Genomic DNA, 19,407 nt, shown 5'->3' on the forward strand with positions numbered 1-19,407 from the left:
AAATTAAAAAACAATTTTCAAAAACTGTTCTCAAAAATTATTTTTCAAAATTATTTTTAAAAATAGTTACCAAACAAATTCTTAAATTATATTTTTAAAAATTATCACTAGAAGTTTTGAATTTGAGATAGTAAATATTTCACCTTTTTATATACTTTAAATAATTTTAAAAATCATTATCTTTAGAAAGTAAAAAATTTACTATTAATATAAAAGTATAAAAGTTCCCACTGCTTTTTGTTTTCAATTGACCTAAAAGATAAAAATGTATCCAAACTTAATTTGACTTGCAAGAAAATAAATAAATACTCTAGTAATGACCTCTTTGTAACCTGTCAAAAGCACACTCACAACATAGCAAGGAGAGATGGTAACTATTGATGCAACACAACTTGAAAATGAAATGAAATTAATGAGCTTATATTTGAATTTAATTACAATTATATTGTATCAATGTCAATTTATTTGCCTCCTTTAATAAACAAGTTGAATTTAAACCTTCACAAGAGAGATGTAATTTATTTGTCATGGGTTTAAATGACTATGTGATGCAACTCATATGCATGTGACCAATAAAACAACTATTTCATGTTGGCAATATCATAATTCAACTTACATTTGACTCCTAGGTATAATTATAGTTTTTTTAATAAGTGTTGTTAATGATAAATCATTTAAAACAATGAGTTAGTTCATAACTTGTAAATTTTGATATTGATATTGAAAGGGTTAATAAATCTGGGGTGTTTGGTAAACTAACTTAATAACTTAATTTAAGTTATTAGGTAAATTAAGTATATTTGGTAAAATAACTCAATGGTATAACTCAAAGTCAAAAATAAATTTAAGTAATAAGTAAAAATAATTAACTTATTTTTAAGTACATAATCTCATTTTATCTTTTTATCATCATTTGCTATAGTTACGTCTATAATATCATCTACTACTTCACGACTTTCACTGGTACTCAACTTTCTTTACCCTAATTATAATTTATGAGGTTAAATATGATAATTTGATGATTTAAAACAAGTTTTAAGTTAATTTAATCAAATAACCTTGATACTTATAATAAAAATTAAGTAATAAGTTTTAATTCAACAATGTAAATATAATTTAACTTTAAATCAATTTAAGCTATCAAGTAATAAGTATTATGTTTTTTCAAACACCCTCTTAATCTCATTGTAATCATGTACAATATAGGAACCAAAAAGTGACCTTTTCATTCATGGTTTGAGTATTTATACATGACTCTAACTTAGGTGGTGGTTAGAACAATGTGAAATTGGGAACTATAGTTATAACAATATGGAAATGAAATTACAATAATATGAAATTGCAATTACAATAACATGAAATTATAACTACAACAACGTGGAACTCCAGTTACAAACATAAGAGGTAGTTGTCCTATGGTTAAATACTTAGGTCTTGTTTTATGTGTCGTAAAGTGTGTTAGCAGATTTATCCTTCACGAGGTCTCATCTTATGTAGTAGTCTTCAAACATAAGTTGGTTGTACATTACCCTATGAAGTTGGTGGGGTACCTAGACTAATCTCTTCATTATATACAAAAAACATTTTAATTATACTACCACATGTTTGCCCAAGGGGCTAAAAATGTAAATGACATGGGATAGAGTCACAAAGAGATTTTTCGTCCATGTCTTTGCTTGTAAATCTATTCCTCATCTCCATCCCATCACACTAGAGAATTCTTGTCAAGTGGACAAACTCTCTATCCCCAACAAGGAATTTTTATCAGGGGACTTTCTTTATCTCTTTTTGCCAATCTCTCTCTCTCTCTCTCTCTCTCTATATATATATATATATATATAGACAAGGATGAGAATGAGTTTGGGGTTAGGAATAAGGTTTTCTTCCCAAATCTATATCTTAATTATCACTTCTCATTTTCGTCTTATTAGGGTAGGAACGAGTCTTCTAATTTTATTTTTTTTAATTGTCCTTAAAAAGGGTATGTCCCTTCATTTTTTATACACAACAAGGTTGACTTAGACTTTATAAACGATCGGTGATAAATATGCATATAGTAATTGTGTTAGAGAAACATACATTTTTTAAAATTTGAAAGAATGCTAATTCACTAACTAGTGGTTAAGCCATTAATACTAATCTCATTTTGTAGTGTAGATATGCTTCTTTGTCTTTCTTGAGCAAAACCAACCCCTTTGAGTGTTTCTTATTTTATCAGTGCCCCATTATGTTTCTCTTAAAGGTCCTTGTTCACTGTTCCCAAAATTCTTTAGGAGATTTCCTTTTTTATCTTGTTCTTCTAGTTCCCTTTTTTATTCTCATTTATTTGTTCATTTCTTTACTCTCATTTCCTCTTTAACATGTTTACCCAATAAATATTGACTCCTTAGAGAGATGTTCTGCTTTCTATGCCAAGTGGATAGGAGGATAGGGATTCATCGACTCCTCTACACTAAGGATCCTAACTTTTCTTTCAACAACCATTGCAAAATCGCATTGTACTAACATTTTTAGGTTGGTTTAATGTTACCATTCCATCCTTAATCTAATAATTCCTCAATTTCTTCTAGTTTCATTCTTGTTAGATTTATATCATTATTCACCTCCTAACCGATTGCCTGATGATAGACCATTAATTTGACCAAGACCTCGTATATTCCTTTACATAATAAAGAAACAAGGAAAATGAGAGAGACATTTCTTATTTATCCTCCCTAGGAAGATCCTACTCGTGTATTTTAAACAACTTAAACTATAATAAATATTGCAAAATATAGTTATGCTGACACTATTAGGAAGCGAAAATTTAAGTCTTAAGACCAAGAGAGGTCATAGAACATTCTCGAGTTTTTTGGTCAACTAAGTGGGTTGTTAATATTGCATCTCATTTCATCAAGTTTAATCACCTATGTTTAACACCAAAATACTAACTTTTTTTTTTTTTTTTGTTTCTATACATATATATATTATTTTTGTCTTAGAGGAGCATGGTGGGGTTGTTACGTGATTAAGAGTAAACAAATCAGTTTTTTGTTGTTTCCCTAGAAAAACCTAGTCGAGAAAATAGCCTACTTCTATGAAGAAGATTTACTAATGCAACCTTTTTTGTTTGTTCCCTTCTCCTGAATTTTGTTTTCCCTTTGTCGATTATTATTCCTTTGAATCTCAAAAGCCTTTAAAAATTAAAGTATTTGATAAGTCTCAACCATTTAGAACTCTCAAGATATCAACATAGAAATGAACAAGTTTCTCCTTAAATGTCCTAACAAAGTTCTAAAAATAAATAAGAAAATAGACAATAAAATAAAATCAAGCCAATCAAATACTCAATCATTATTATAAGCACTTGTTTGAACCTTCTAGTGAGGAAGTGTAGTCTTCTCACCATGTCCTCACCAAATTAGGTATCAATATTCTAAGTAATATGCACCATGCTCTCCTTGTACCCTAGCTCACGAGAGAGTTTGAACAAAGGAAAACTCTCCTAAATTAGGGGTGGGAGTGACCCAATTTTCCTAGACAAGACTAATAAGGATTTATTTATTTATAAAAAAAATCAATTTCACATTATCATTTGTATTAAATTATTAACTAGTGATATATTTATGATTTTGAGACATAAATAGCTTTTAATGTATTATTTTATATGATATGTTTTATATTTGAAGCGTTTTATTTATTGAGATATTTTACTTTAAATCTTTTGTTCTATCACGTGTAGAATTTTGAATAGTCTATGGTTGGAAATTTATAACTCAATATCGTATTAAGTTTAACATAGGTTACATATGTTGATAGACATGTTTGACATGACTAATATATTCAACTTGCACAATTTAAAGCCTTAAAAATAAACTTAAATACTATACAACATTTGTGAAGGGAAAAACATTCATTTGATTATGGAAAAAGAAAAAAGAAAAAGAAAAGTGTTTAATTAGCAACTACATTGATCAAAGGCACAATATATGAACACATGATATTGTATATATAATTTTGATTTTTATCTCCTATTTATTCTTTTATTAAAAATGTGTTTGTCTAAAAAAATAAAATTTATAAAATATGATTTGATTTGATTTGATTTTTTTTTTCAAATGAAAAACCATGAAAGTAATTTTTTTTTACATAATCTATGGTGTCATATGTTATGCAATATAATAATAATAATAATAATAATAATAATAATAATAATAAGACCTTGTTTTTATTTTAAAAAAGAAATTTTAGTCAAACATATTTAGATGATATATTGTCATTTTGATTTTCTAAATAATTGAGCTCAAAAACACATTTGGATGATATTGTTTCTTTTCCATTTTCTACATAAATAAAAATATTACAAATATGAAAAAATATTAATATAAATAAAACATAACATCATATATTAGAAATAAAAATATTATCTTAAAAACATACTTTTAATATGAATAAAATATTATTAAAAGTAAATATAAATATTTTTTATTTATATTAGAATAATTTAATTGATTAAGGAAAAATAATAAAAAATACATTTTATTAATTCATTTTTTATTATTATTATTTAAATGAACTTGTTATAAATATATTCAATTTAATTATATCAATTGATATTAATAAATCATTTTTAATTAAATAAAAAAATTAAATATTTTAAATTTTTTATTAAAAAAAAAAACAACAAACGCCAAATAACTTTACTATCATATTTTTATTTATCATTATTTCTCAATAGTTGGATGTTTGGGAATCTCATGAGTAATGGCCACCTTTATAGGCGGTAAGGCGCCTACACACACACTCAAAACAACCCACTCATTATTTCCTCACGTTCTTCAACGTTCAAACTGAGTTGGTCGCCTTTAGCTACACAGATAAATGCAGGGATTGAAGTCTCACTCCAAAGTTGGTTACCCACCTCATGCTTTGCTACACGAAGGTACTTGCCAAATTGAAACCAAAACATTCAACCTTAACCCGTGAGTAAAAATGAACGAAGCAATAAATCAACAATAAAAATGCCCCCAATTATGGGGTGATCAGTGATCAGTGATCAGTGATTCAGTGATTCAGTATGTTGATGGGACATTGAAATCAAGCCTACCACTAATAACTCCAATGTTGGGAGTTGGTTGAAAAAGGAGGACCATGGTCCATGGTTGGTTAAACTTTAAGCCCACTGAATGTCGAGGACTCAAGGAGAGAGATGCCTAAATGAATGCAACGCAGCCGAGTGAATGCATTCCCAATAAGTCGGTTTAGCCAGCTGTCACCTTGAATTACCGTTCATTTATCAAGAAATGGTAAGGAGGGCGAGTAAGTAAAAAATAGAAACCTAGAAAGTGGCGTACAGATTTTCCCTCCAAGAAATATAGAGGCTTCACGTGTACAACGGGCGCATTCGCAGGACCCCCTCAAAATGGGTCGCTTGACGAACGGGTTACCGTTGGGCAACACAGGAGGCCTCACACCGTCTCTTTCACTTTCACGCCTCCTCCGTCTTCTCTCTCCCTCTTTCTCCATTCCCCTACCCAAAATTTAATTTGCTTTTATTTTGTTTTTAAATTTTGTTTAATTTTCGTACAAGGTAATGTGTGAAACCCATTCTAATGTTTGAATTTCTTACGTGAGTCAATTCGTTTGGTTTTTGATTTTTAAGAAACCGTGTGATACGGCAAGAGAACTTTGGAGTGTGGGAACCGTTGTGTGAATCCGTGTTTTGTTTTGTTTTTTCTTTGCATTTTCTTGATTCTTGCGGTTTGATTAAGGTTTTCGTTTTTATTCGTCAGTTAGAATGTTTGTAAGGGTGTGTGATCTTGATCAATGTGAGTGCAGGTTCGTGAGGAGTGTTGTTGATCTCGCTTGCGAATCTTGTGCGATGTGATTTGGAATAAAAGGATGACTACTCGGAATGCAGACTCCTCACATGTATATTGATTGATGAATACCATTCAATGAAAATTTTACCATTCTTCTTTAGTTTTCTTCCTCTTTTCTTTCTTCCTTCTTTCTTCCTTCTTCTTTTTAATCGCATTTCAAGATTCTTTCTGTCATTTGATTTCAATTTAAAATTTTAATTCGTTTGTTTCTTGTAAATTAGAATTTGAATTTTTGGATGGTTGCTGTTTCAGGGAGATGGCGGCGCTCCTCTTTGCCAACCTGCCCAGCCTGATCAAATGCGTTCTCGTGCAGGCAATATGGTATGTATCCCTTGGCCGTTATAGTTGTTTCCTTTTGAGCTTTGTATTTTGTTTTGTTTTATATATATTCTCATGGGAAGACATAAAGGTTTTACACCAGATTTTCCGTTCACACAACCCTCCTATAAATTCTGTATATGTGGAACTTTTAAATGGGTTAAGTCCAATAACTTCTATACACATGATAACCTTCATTCGAATGCATAAAAAAAAGATAAATTTTTCGTTGGAATATAGGTGTATACACATAAATATCATATATTTTTTCCTTTTTTTTTTTTTTTTTTGTCTCTTACCATTTCATATACAGCCAGGATGTTGGTATTCTCTTCCATGGTCGAACTAATTGATTTAGAATATAAAACAACTCACAAAATATTTATTAGAGAAAAAAAAAAACCAAAAAAAGGATGCACTTGATATTCAATTTGATTTTTTTTTTTTTAAGAAACAAAAACTCTCTTGTTGCTCATGTATTTTTTTCTTTAATCCAAAGAAAATAAATTGAAAGAAAATTAAAAACGAATAAAAAAACCAGTTTCTTGACAACAATACCTCAATTCCCATGGTCCCGTGGTTATACAAGGGAGCCAAAGTAGTGGCAATTGTATTTAGATTTTGGCCGTGTGCTACCAGTTGCAAGGGAAAATCTGAACAATGTTGATTATTTGTTGTTTTCTACAAGTTAGAAGGGGAAGCATGGCAATGGCGGTTTTTAGGGTTACTATTGGCTAGAATGAATTTGGAAATTTTAGGTTTCTGCTTTTTGATGTGTTTTTTATTAGATATGTTTTTCTTTGAAAGTTCAAATATCCTTTACATCAATTATATACCAACTTTTGAGTTTTAGACCTAATTATGCATCTTTCATATCCTTTAGGCCCATTTAACAAATGATTGCCACCCCCTAAAAATATTGCATTTTATTTCCACATTGAGTGATGTCACGAATGGGGAACTATAGCATACAAAACAGAAGTCTTTGTGAAGGGACTGGAAGAAAAGGTTGATTTGCATCCTAGAGATGAAAATGGAAATAACACTAAAAGAAGTAGTAAGCACTATGATGGTGATTTAAGCATGAAGGATATGAGAGTGCGGAAAAGTTGGGAGTGGAGATGGAGCATATTTCATCATCTTGTCTATTTGGGAACATGGAGGATGTTCTTTGTGGCTTTCCTTGAGTGTATATGTGCATGCTGATGAGAGTGAAGGCAACTATTTTGGAAGGAGTTATATGCAATTTGGGGTTATGGGGACCTTTTGTGCATTAAAGGATTATTTTAATTTCGTTCACTTCTCTGATGGAAGATTAAGCTGCAACAGAACTTTAGGTGCAATGGGAAGACTTTTGGAGTTCATTAAGATTTATGGATCATTGAATATGCTAGAAGATGGAGCATATGGGCTAATGACCAAGAAAGGATGACTATATCCTGGATTGATGGGTTTCTTATCTCAGCAGATTGGGGAAAGGATTGTTCGTATTTGACTCAGTATATTCTTCGTAGACCAGTTCTGGACCAGATCCCATCATATTGGATTGTGGAGGGTTAAGAAGAGGAAGAGTTATTCCTAACTGGTGCTGTATGTGCCAAATGTTGGAAAGAGTGTTTGTCACTTATCACTGCATCATGAGGTGTCCAAGGATTAATGGTTAATGGTGTTTGTAGTCTTTGTGTGCCTCTGGTGCTTCCAAGAACCATAAGATAGCTGATTTCCAGTTGGATGGTAAGTTTGCTAGAAGGGGAAGGCAGAAAGTGTGAAGCCTTCATAATGCGTGGTCTACTGATTTGAAAGGGCATAACAGAGGAATGTTTGAGAGAGTTGAAAAAAATGGGACTGGAGGCTAAATATATTATGCTATGATTTTTACATGTTTGGATGGTAGAATGTAGCATACACAGGAGGAATTCCATTTTATATTTTATTGAAAATGGGTTAAAAAATGAATTGTGTTGGGAGTTTTTGGCCTTTCTATGTTGTTTTTATTTTCTCTATGTTTTCCTTTTGGGGTTTCAGCTGGTGGAAGCTTGTATATATTTTGTATTTCTGGTTCCATCCTGTTGGCACCTTTCTATGATATATCTTTTACCAGCAAAAATAGTGTCAAAGACTTTATCTAGTCATGGTTTATTGAGATGCACAAGAGTGCAGCCGTATTCCTTTAATAATTCAGGTTGGCTTTTCAAACTTCTGTGGTATGGAGCCTATTGTTTGATTTCTTCAGCCTCTTGTTTTTATGATATTGCTTTACAAGAAATAGCAAAATTAACACTTTCTAAGATTCACGTTACTTTGCAGGTTTTCAAGAGCGGACCACTTTTTATATCATCAAAAGGTGTGCCTTTCTTCTTCAGTGGTGTATCCGATTATTTTTATTTTAATTCATTGCTAAATTTGAAAGCACTGCTGGTTGTAAATGTGTGGTGACTTCTACTGTAAATTTGCAATGTCATGTTTTACTTTATTTTTTCTGTACATTTGGATTGCTTGGATATACTTTATCAAAAAAAAATTTCATGACATGTAAGGGCAGTTATGCCCTTGCCCTTATGTTGATTTCTTATATAATATCAAAATTTTCTATTCTTTCCAGATCTGCTCACAGAATATTCTTTGTGAGGAGTAAATTTACTTCAAGGATTCTAAGATTCATCATGTACCATTGTTGTGAGGAATTGACTATATCTGAACTTGCTATTTAATTCTTGTTATATAGGAATTGGATGGACATCATGGAAGAAAAGGTGGTTTATTTTAACACGTACATCGTTGGTTTTCTTTAGAAGTGATCCAGTAAGTACTTCCATTTCTAGTCTTTTATATCTAAGATAACTGTCTCATGATTATAATATTTTATTTTTATTTTCACTGTCTTTTATTAAAGTGAACTGCTTTATTAGAGGTGGCACTAGATCTTCTCCATTTCTAGTTTCTAAGACTACGAGGATACATTGATTTACTAGGACACCAGCTTTTCTCCTTCACCTATTTTCTAGACTAAGTATATTATAAATATGGTCTAGAGTGTTGTTGGAGCAATCTTGTTTGTTGGAAGGAGAAAGGATGAAGCAATAAGTGTCATTTTTTGTGATGATGTCATTGGCAGTGGTTTTCAACTTCTAGGGGGATGGCATTGTTGTATATTATAAAGATGGTCTAGAGTGTTGTTGGAGCAATCTTGTTTGTTGGAAGGAGAAAGGATGAAGCAATAAGTGTCATTTTTTGTGATGATGTCATTGGCAGTGGTTTTCAACTTCTAGGGGGATGGCATTGTTGTCTTTCTCAAGCAAGTGATTGATATGCAAAGAGAGTGTAGAAACTTATTTATTGGTTGATGTTTCTTCTTTTCTTTTCCTTTTTTTTCTTCCTTGGCTTTCCTGTTGAAATTTTGCATTGTTTTGTTTGAACTTTGTTGAAGGGAAGAGAATTCATCTCATATTTCCATATTTTCTGCATGAGATCACAAGAAGCCTGGAACAGTTAAAAAAGAATGAAATAAATCTTGAGGAAAATATTCCAAGGCTATCTCCTACAATCTCTTTTACACTCTCCCATGATCTCAAGAATCCCCCATAAGTTGGAGAGTAGATATTAGCAACTTTCAGCTTGTCATAAAATAGTGAGGTTTTCGTTAGGAAAAGCTTTGGTAAAGCTGTCAACCGGTTGTTTCTTTGATGATACAAATGGAATAACATTTTCTTTTAAGGTCATTTTGAAGTGAATGAAGTAAAAATCTACTTCGATGTGTTTTATTCTTTCATAAAAAAACAAGATTGCTGGCAATATAGATGAGTACCTGATTGTAGAGAGAAGTTGGATTGGTATTGGTATGTCAATTTCTTACTAATAATTTTAGAACTAGACCGGTCATTGAACTAGAAAAGTTATTGATCCACAGTTCAATGGTTAGATCATGGTTGAACCATGGTCGAATCGGTGATGTTATAAATATATAATATATATGTATTATTAAAATTAAAAATAATTATTAAAATTACAAAATATAATTTATGTATTATTAAAATTAAAAATAATTATAAAAAATTACAAAATATATAAATAATTAAAATTTTTAAATACATTTCATCATTTAATCATCATTAATCGCTTAAAATTATGATAAGAATAACATAAATATTGATTAAATTATTAGTATTTTTAATTTTAATAAATATGTAACTTTTAATTATTAAGATAAAATATGATTTTATTGTTTAAATTTATTTTGGATTTCAATAGCTATAAATCTTGTTATCTTTAAAATTACTAATTCTTTTCTTTATATTACCTTGATATATATTATAGGTAAATCATAAATATTTATATTCATTTTAATTTAATGTATATCTAGTTTTTAAATGCTATACTTTTGAAAGATGTAAGTATAACATGGTGGACTTGATTTTGCATCCTTTGAACCTAGGTTCAAATCCTTTGTTTATATGCATTTTCTCCTTAAAAAAAATAAAAGTATTGATCCTACATTGGAAAAGTAGTCTACAACTTATTAGCCACTAGTTTGGTTTGTTTGTTGGGCCAATAGTTTGGGCTTTAAAGTGGACCCTTGGACGTTAGATCTTAGCATGGGTTTTGAGAAAAAAAAAGCCTAGCCCAAGAATCAACCGATCTGGCTCACCGGTTTAGCAGTTAAACCGTTGGGTGGACTAGTTCAACTCATATCTGGTCCAATTGGTGAACTAAACTGGATCGGGTTCTGGTCGGCGATTGAACCGTTTGAACCGGCTAGTCTAGTCCAGTTTTCAAAACATTGTTTCTTACAAAAGGCTTTTCAATTAGGTTAATTGCCATTGTCAGATATTCTACCTTTATATTTGAACAAACTACAATTGATTATTTCTTGCTTTTCCAATTTATGAAATTACCTTTAACAAAAATGCAATAATCAATTGTTGCATGGGAAGATCTTGTGCAATCAAAGTCTTTGTTTTCCTCAATACAAAGATGTTTCAAGGATCGATAGAGAAGACCGCTGCATAGGAATTCCCTTGAGACATTTCAAAATTCATATTACTACATTCAAGTGAGAAACCCATGAACTGGTCATTGATTGATTGACAATGCTGATTGGCTAATAAATATCTGGCTGACTAAAGGTTCAACAAATTAGTTTTTTACCACAAGTCTTATTTACTAATTCACCATTGTTTATCAACTTTTGATTGGTTTTGATGAGTGTAGCAATAGGTTTAACAACAAGATAACCAATATCTCTCAAAAAATAGCAAATAGGTTTGACAATAAGATAACTGGTATCTCTCAAAATATAAAGAGTATGATTCCTTTGAGATGAGCAAATACCTTTCTTTGATCTTGCAACTTCATTACTTGGAAAATCACAAAGTTTACCAAGATCTTTAGTGCAAATGCATCTGAATCCCCTTTTGTTTACCTTCAATAACGATATCTTATGCATGTATTTCTAGATTAGAATTTCGTGGTCTGTCTTTTTGCAAAACACGGAATGATCAACTTGACTTCTGGTCATGCCATGAGATACTACTACTTTCTGAATTTTTCAAACTATGCACAAGGAGATTATTTGAGTCCATAAATAGACTTTTTTTAGTCGAAAAGCACACTCCTTGGCCTAAGAACCAGTTTGTTGAACTATGAGCATTGTTTCATTCAAGTTGCCATGAAGGAAGACATTTTTGGCATTAAGTTAATGAAAAGGCCAATTTATATTTGCTATAATAGAGATATTCATGCAAAATTCAGTTTGGTCATAATAGAGGCTCTTAGTAAAGTTAAGGCTGTAAGTTTGAATGAATCCTTTATACACCCATCGAGCCTTCAATTTGTCAAATGTATTATCAAGGTTGTGCGTTATGGTACATACTCGATGACAATCAACATGTGGAGCTTCAAAATGCTTAGGAACAAGATCTCAGGTATGAGTCCATTCTATTGTGGGCATTTTCTCTTTGTTTCTCTCTCCCATCTAGGATTAGAAAAACTTGATTGCATTACTTAGGAAGAGTAATAGAAGAGAGGAAGGTAGACACGATTGTGAAAGAGGGAGACAAGTGGATTATAAGAGATAAGTTTAGAAAGAAAATTTTAGTACATGTACATGTAACTTTACAAACAACATCAGAAGTAGGATTTGGAGATATCCATGGAAATGGTAGAGGTGACAAAAGGGTATATAAAAGTATATATGGCGTATATAAGGCACCATTGACCAAAAAAGGCAAAAGGGGCACAAAAAACACCACCTTTGCCTTGCTTAGAGTTTAACCAATCAATAAAATCTATTAGAGAGAATTGCTTGCTCCTTATTTTCAATGTTTTTGAAAGCTTTTCTATTTTTTTTTTCCATATCATCAAAACTAAACACAATGAAGCTGCTCTCCATGCTTTCCTAGTCTTCTTACATACCAAGGATTCGTGCCTACTTTGAAGGACATCCCTGATCGAGGATAGAATCACCCATTAAGCACCAAACAAAGCATGAAGTAAGTTCCATAGCATGACTACTTTGGGACAATGAAAGAGGAAATGATCCACTGTTTCTTCCTCTCCTTTGTAGAAATAACACCTACTCAGCAACCTCCAACAACTGATCTAAAGTCAAAATTCTTCCCCAAGAAGCTTCCTAAGCAAAAAAATTGACCTTCATTGGGATGCAAGGGTTCTACATGATGCCGAATATGAAATCCTCCATTCCAAACTTATTAAAGAGAAATAAAAGGTTTTAATTGTAAATTTGCCCTCTTTGAGACCTTGTAATCTCTTAAAAGGAGCCTCCATCTCTCCTAATTCCTAGTCATTATTTTGTCTTGTAAACAAAGGATTTAAACAACCTCCTTCACCTCTTTGCTCCCACAATTAGTCAACCCAAGCCTCTTTTATAGAGGCTATAGAGAACCATTTAGGAAAAGCCTTTTCTAGATTCTCATCACCATACCACCCATCTTTCCAAAATTTCACCTTTCTAACATTTTCCACCTTAAACACACGCTTTAATTAAATCCGTCCCTCTTGCTCTTCATATAACTTCATAACCTCACGCTATAACTATCCCTTGAAGCTCTTGAACACCAACCTCCCTCTTCTACACTTTACTTCCATATAATCATATGCTTCCAAAGGGACTCATTCTTAGATGCAAATCTCCCACATCATTTTCCAAAGAGTGCCTTTTTAGAATTGATAATTTTCTTATGCTCAAACCCCCACTTTTTTTCTCCATCCACACTGTTGACTAGTTCACCAGTGATGGACCCTTCTTTGAGGCTCACTTCCTCCTATAAAAAGATTTTTTGAATCTTTTCCAATCTTAAACTCACATTGCATTGGATAATCAATAAAGACATGAAGTAATTTGGTAAGCTTAAAAGGATGCTTTTAATCAAAGTCAGTCTTTCTCCTTTTGACAAGTACTATCTCTTCTACGTAATGAGTCATTTTTGAAATCTTTCCTCCACTACGTCTCATTGTGATTTAAAAGGAGCTTCTAAAGGAAGGCCCAGGTAGGTGGTGGGTAGGGAACCTACTCTACAACCTAGCATTCTAGCTAGCTCCTTTAAATCAATAACCTCTTCCAATAAGATCAACTCATTCTTTTCCATATTAATTTTCAAACTTGAGATTGCTTCAAACCACATGAAAGCCCAACTCAATTACTTCATATGCTTTTTGCTGGAATCATAAAAAAAAAATGCAGGAGAGCATCCCCATGAAAAAGGGGTCACCTTGTCTCAAGCCTCTAGAGTTCTGGAAGAAGCATATTGGGGTCTTATTAATCAAAAACTGAAGAGTGAGCCAAAAAGACGTATCATTTCATTCATCGTATCCACTTAGCACCAAATCCCATTTTTCCATAATTACTAGTAGGAAGCCCCAATTCACTTGATCACAAACCTTTTTAATATCCATCTAACAAATTACTTTGCTCTTTGAACCTTTTAGTCTTGAATTAATGGCTTTGTTTGCTATAAACATTGCATCCAGAATGAGGAGTCTTAGCAAACGCATGTTGGAAATTGGATATCACTTTTCCTACATTTTATTTATTTATATTTTTTATAGTGGATTAGCTTAAAAGAATGTAAATAAGGCTCATGTACGTGAAGTTTAAAAGTAGCCCTATGATGTTTGTTGAGCTCACAGGTTTCAATGTTAAAATAAATAAAAGAAGGTGAAGTAGGAATTAATCAATGGAGATTAGAAAAGAAAAAAGTGACCAAGATGACAATATATAATGGTCGGAAGTGATAAAGTTCATCCTTTCCAAATCCCATATCAATTGTCCTTTTTATCCTTAGATCTAGAGAGACACAATGTAGAGGATAATACATTACTAAACAATTTAAACCATAAAGACACAATGTAAAGGATAAAATTTTAGTAAATAGTTTAGGTTAGGGACAAGTTTACAAAAAGACAATAACTTGAAAGGGAAACTAAGGATATATAAATCAAACAGGCATATAAAATAAGATTTTCTAATTGATTTCATCCCATGAATAAGTGATTTAGAACTGTTAGCAACAATAACAAAGGATGGAGATGAAAGAAGAGAAAGTTTGGAAAAAAATAAGCCATTACCCACATTGGATATAGGGTTGAGGAATGAAGACTAGTACTACTAAAATCACCTAAAGTGGTAGTAGCTAATGATAGAAGATAGTTAGGCTCATTTTATTTGATTTGAGTTAGAGAGCGAAGAGTGATTCTTTGGTTGGCATGTTGTTACCCATGGTGTCCAAGAAGAAATTGAATTTTAAGTAAATTGGACATGCAAGAGATGAACAAAAAATGTGTAAAAAAAAGCAGCAAGAGAAGGAGGCTTTGAGATGTAACAACTAGGTAACAAGGAAGGATGGTGGCTTAAATGTGAAGGGTGAAGGCTTAGGCTTAAAGGGTGAAAGAAGATGCTGGCAGAATTAAGGATGAAAGGGTGGCAGCTCCAAGGCAACCATGTCTCAATATCCTGTTGAAGGAAAGAGAAGTCAGAATTCATCTCATATTTCTATAGTTTCGGAATGGGGTTACAAGAATGTTTATAAGCCTATAATAGTAAAAGAAAAAAAAAAATCTCGAAGGAAAATATTCCTACAATCTCTCCTATAGCTTTGCCTACCATCTTCCTATAATCTTGACAAACCTCTTACTTAATTTAATAGTTGGATATCAGTCTTGATAAGCATAAAATTATTCACTAATTAGCATAGTAAATCATACAAACTCACAACATTTCATGCATAAGAGCACCTTATTCACCATTTTTTATCAATAAAAGGTGCCTTGATTATTTTGTGAGTTTTGCTAGAAAAACAAAGGCAAAAGGTGACCAAAACGAGGCACTTTGGAAAGGCCAGTAACCTAGAAGGAAGATGGATTGATACCCCCTTGTTTCCTCTTCAAAAGCCACCGAGAAAATGCAAGAAATGCTTGTTTGCTAGGCTGCCCGTTGGGTTGCCCATTAGGCTAGCCTAGCAAACACTAAGTTCACTAGGCTAATTATCTCATTGACTGAGATAACCACTTAGTTCTTTTCTGTTATAATTCAACTATCATGTTTTAAATTTATTTTTCCAATTCAATGCAAAGTCATTTTCATTTTCAGTCAATGTTGGGAATATTTTGATTTTCATTTTTAGTTGATGCATAGTTGTTTTTCTCTTCACGTCCAGTTCATTTCCCGTAGAAAATGCTTCTTCACTTGAGTCTATTGTTAGTTGAGTAAATGAGGGAATTAGGTGAGGTGAGTGAGTGATTTTTCTTTTTCACCGAGTCTAAGGTACAGAGCCACGATTCTTGAGGTTGATTTGGGTTAGTTAAGGCAAGGAAAATTGCTTTATTGCTGTCATCATACGCTGCTACTGCTTGAAAATGTCTTGAGTGGATTCTAGATGGTGGAGTGATATCCAAGATACTGAGCCTTTAGGTAGTTATGCCCAAGTCTCTTTTAGAACCACTTGGATTAACCGAAAGGGTGAAAACCTTTCTAGTGGCATTGGTCATAGACATGGGTCACAATATTTATATTGCAAAGAGACAAGGTAATGAAGGCAGTAACTCTTTCTCCTTCTTTAATTTTCTCTTTGATTAATTTTCAATCAATTGATTCCTTATTTTCATTACTAAAATTCAGAGAACTTTCTCCTTTGATTTCTTTAACACACCATAGTTTCACTTTTCCTTTTCAATAGTCAAAGTAGTATTCCAAGCCACTAAAAACAACTCACTATCCCTGTGAATAAATGACACTCAGATCTCTTTCCAACTATATTGCAATCGTGGTTCTTGTACTTGGGAACTGGATTTGTAGATATTTGATACTTTTTGATACTATAATGCAATCATGGTTCTTGCACTTGGAAACTTGATTTGTAGATATTTGATACTTTTTTAGGAAAAATAGAAAAGCTAACAAACTTTGCACTCTCACGCATCAACACACTCCTTAAAAAAAAATGGACAAGCAAGCCTTAGTATTGGACTTCTTCTTATATACTTTTCTAGTACATAATTTTTTGGTTTAATACAATAATTTTAAATTGGAGAATCTGAATAATCTTTTCTGAAATGAAGTAAATAAAATTTCATAGTTGGTAAGGAGCTCTCCAGAACATTGGCCTCTCTACTTGCAGGTTTCCTTCCATAATTTCAAATAATCTGAAAACACCTATTTCTCAGAATGATTTGGTCATGCATAGACTGTGATTTGGCACTATCAAACCTTTGAGTCTAAAATTTACAGGTGATGAAGCATTCCACACCCAGTTCAATTGCCTAAATATAGGCTCAGCTTTTATGTAGAGACAATTATGGTATATAAAGTAATACTTGAACAAGTATACCCCAACGATTGTGGTTTATATCAATTTTTGTTTTGGACGTCAGTTGTATTTTATTTGATGATACTCTTTTTCAAGCTCTATCTTTTTCCATGCTTGTTGCATTTTTAAGGTTTTAGAAGGTTACATATGCTACTATTTCTCTTTCCAGAGTGCTATTCCTCAAAAGGGTAGTGAGGTGAATTTGACCCTTGGTGGTATTGACCTCAACAATTCAGGCAGGTTGGCTTGCTTCTTTAAATTCACATTTATTTATTACTGGCTTTCTGTTTAGAACTATTGCCATGACAGAAATCAAGCGTTTGATTCACCTCTTAATACTTCCTTCAAACAATTTTCTAGTGTGGATGTCAAAGCAGATAAAAAACTCTTGACTGTGCTCTTTCCTGATGGTCGTGATGGGCGAGCTTTCACACTCAAGGTCCTTTTGTTTGTTTCTTGAAATGTTTTATATTTTCATTTTTGCTTTCTCTTATTTATTTATGTTTTTTTTTGTTTAGATTTGTGTGCAGAACTGCTCGCTGACTAGGAAAAAATTCATGCTTTTGGTTCTTTTACCTTTACAGTGCAGAATGGCGGTTTAATATTTGTTATTGTTATTGCTTCACTAGATTCTATTGGTTTTTTAATTAAATAGGTCAAAATCTTGAGTGCGATTGTACACATCTAGAGTAACATAAAATGTTTTGATGGAACACATTGCTCATAAAAGTGGAAACATATCAAAGCTTCAATTTTACTTCAGAGATCTTCCAAACTGCATCAGTTTACATGGATCATGAGTCATTGTATTTGTGACAGGTTTAACAGGCTTGAATAGTAGGAACACCAATCTTGCTGTCAAGCTCAAATAGTTGGGAATTGGGATAAGGAATTGATTTTTTACCAGATTCTTTTTCTTTTGTTTTACTTTATTTATTTATTTTCTTTTTCTTCGCTCAAGTAGTTAAGATGATGCCAAGGAGCCAAGGTGCTTTGCTGGTACTACTTGGATCGTTATGAGAAATATATTCCTAGTAGATGATATTGGAGAGGTCAAAATGTTAGAATCTAGGTCAAGTCAAATAGATTTTTTCAATGAATGAATTAAATCTTCATCTGAGACAAGTCGAGCCAGGTAAAAGCTTACAAGGATCTTATTAAGACTTTGTTTACATGGTTGGGTGGGGATTGGATTTCCTTGTTTATCCTTCTTAGACATTGTTGGAAGTATGAGGGTTGGTTAGCTTTATAGTGGTTTTGTTTTTTGTTTTGTGTGTGCTACTCATATTTATTGTGTGTACATAGTTTGCACCTCTTTTTTGCTAGGCACTTTTATTTTATTATCTTTATTTGCCCACGAGGAAAAAAAAAACCTAGAAAGAATCTTAAATCACATGGACTTGAGATTTAGCATGTTGGGATAATCATGTAACCGAGCCAGTGCATTAAATCACAATCCAGGCAAACTCATTTGGGATTTCTTGCCTCGTCTTGCCTCTTTATTCTCTTAAAATGGATGGATGCAATGCCTAATCTACATTGAGATTCTGAACTCTGAAAATAGTTTGGATAGAAGACCATAAATTTGTTGGCCATACATATGCGCATAGTCACATTCCCACACACCAAGATGCTTGATGTCTCATGATATTTCTCACAATATTTTATGCATGTATATCTTGCTTCCCATAATTCTGGTTTCATTCTATGTTGTTGGGAAAACATAAACCTCCATATTTGTCATTCTTTTGAAAGTAACTTATGGACTATTGCAATCTAATTGAACACTTGTAATGAAGGCATGTATGGTTTTCTAATGGTCCTGAGGGCCTGGTCAAATGGCAAGGGGTTGGGGTTGGGGTTGGGACTCGTAAGAAAAAATGAACATATTTTGTAAGCAAAGTTTCTGGAGGCAAACTTTTGCAAATGAGAAATAGAGGGGGAAAATTAGTATTGTGTGCCTTCTGAGAAGTTTAGTGTAGGTGGAGAGATCATCAAGAAAAAGTGGCAAAAACCTAGTGGAATTTAATAGCCTCAGGACTAATATCTCAAGTGTAGGAGTTTTGCGAGGGAAAAATAATAAATGGATGGGTGCAATGCCTAATCTACATTGAGATTCTGAACTCTGAAAATAGTTTGGATAGAAGACCATAAATTTGTTGGCCATACATATGTGCATAGTCACATTCCCACACACCAAGATGCTTGATGTCTCATGATATTTCTCACAATATTTTATGCATGTATATCTTGCTTCCCATAATTCTGGTTTCATTCTATGTTGTTGGGAAAACAATAAACCTCCATATTTGTCATTCTTTTGAAAGTAACTTATGGACTATTGCAGTCTAATTGAACACTTGTAATGAAGGCATGTATGGTTTTCTAATGGTCCTGAGGGCCTGGTC

At 32.4% G+C, this 19,407-nt stretch overlaps 1 protein-coding gene across 2 annotated transcripts in view; it reads left to right on the plus strand.

Moving 5' to 3' along the window:
• The first annotated feature begins 5,400 nt into the window (after window positions 1–5,400).
• The window catches only part of LOC117906760 (rho GTPase-activating protein REN1), a 52,906-nt gene continuing 38,899 nt past the window's right edge, over window positions 5,401–19,407 (plus strand). The window contains exons 1-7 of one of the 2 annotated variants that reach the window (XM_034819939.1): window positions 5,401–5,569; window positions 5,818–5,910; window positions 6,114–6,182; window positions 8,469–8,523; window positions 8,905–8,981; window positions 17,169–17,239; window positions 17,360–17,438. In XM_034819939.1, coding sequence (XP_034675830.1) covers window positions 5,881–5,910; window positions 6,114–6,182; window positions 8,469–8,523; window positions 8,905–8,981; window positions 17,169–17,239; window positions 17,360–17,438 — 381 coding nt within the window. In that variant the 5' untranslated portion in view covers window positions 5,401–5,569; window positions 5,818–5,880. The remainder of the gene's footprint in view (window positions 5,570–5,817; window positions 5,911–6,113; window positions 6,183–8,468; window positions 8,524–8,904; window positions 8,982–17,168; window positions 17,240–17,359; window positions 17,439–19,407) is intronic. The other variant, XM_034819940.1, reaches the window with a different exon arrangement.

This window comes from Vitis riparia, chromosome 18, assembly GCF_004353265.1.
Source record: "Vitis riparia cultivar Riparia Gloire de Montpellier isolate 1030 chromosome 18, EGFV_Vit.rip_1.0, whole genome shotgun sequence".
NCBI lineage: Eukaryota > Viridiplantae > Streptophyta > Magnoliopsida > Vitales > Vitaceae > Vitis > Vitis riparia.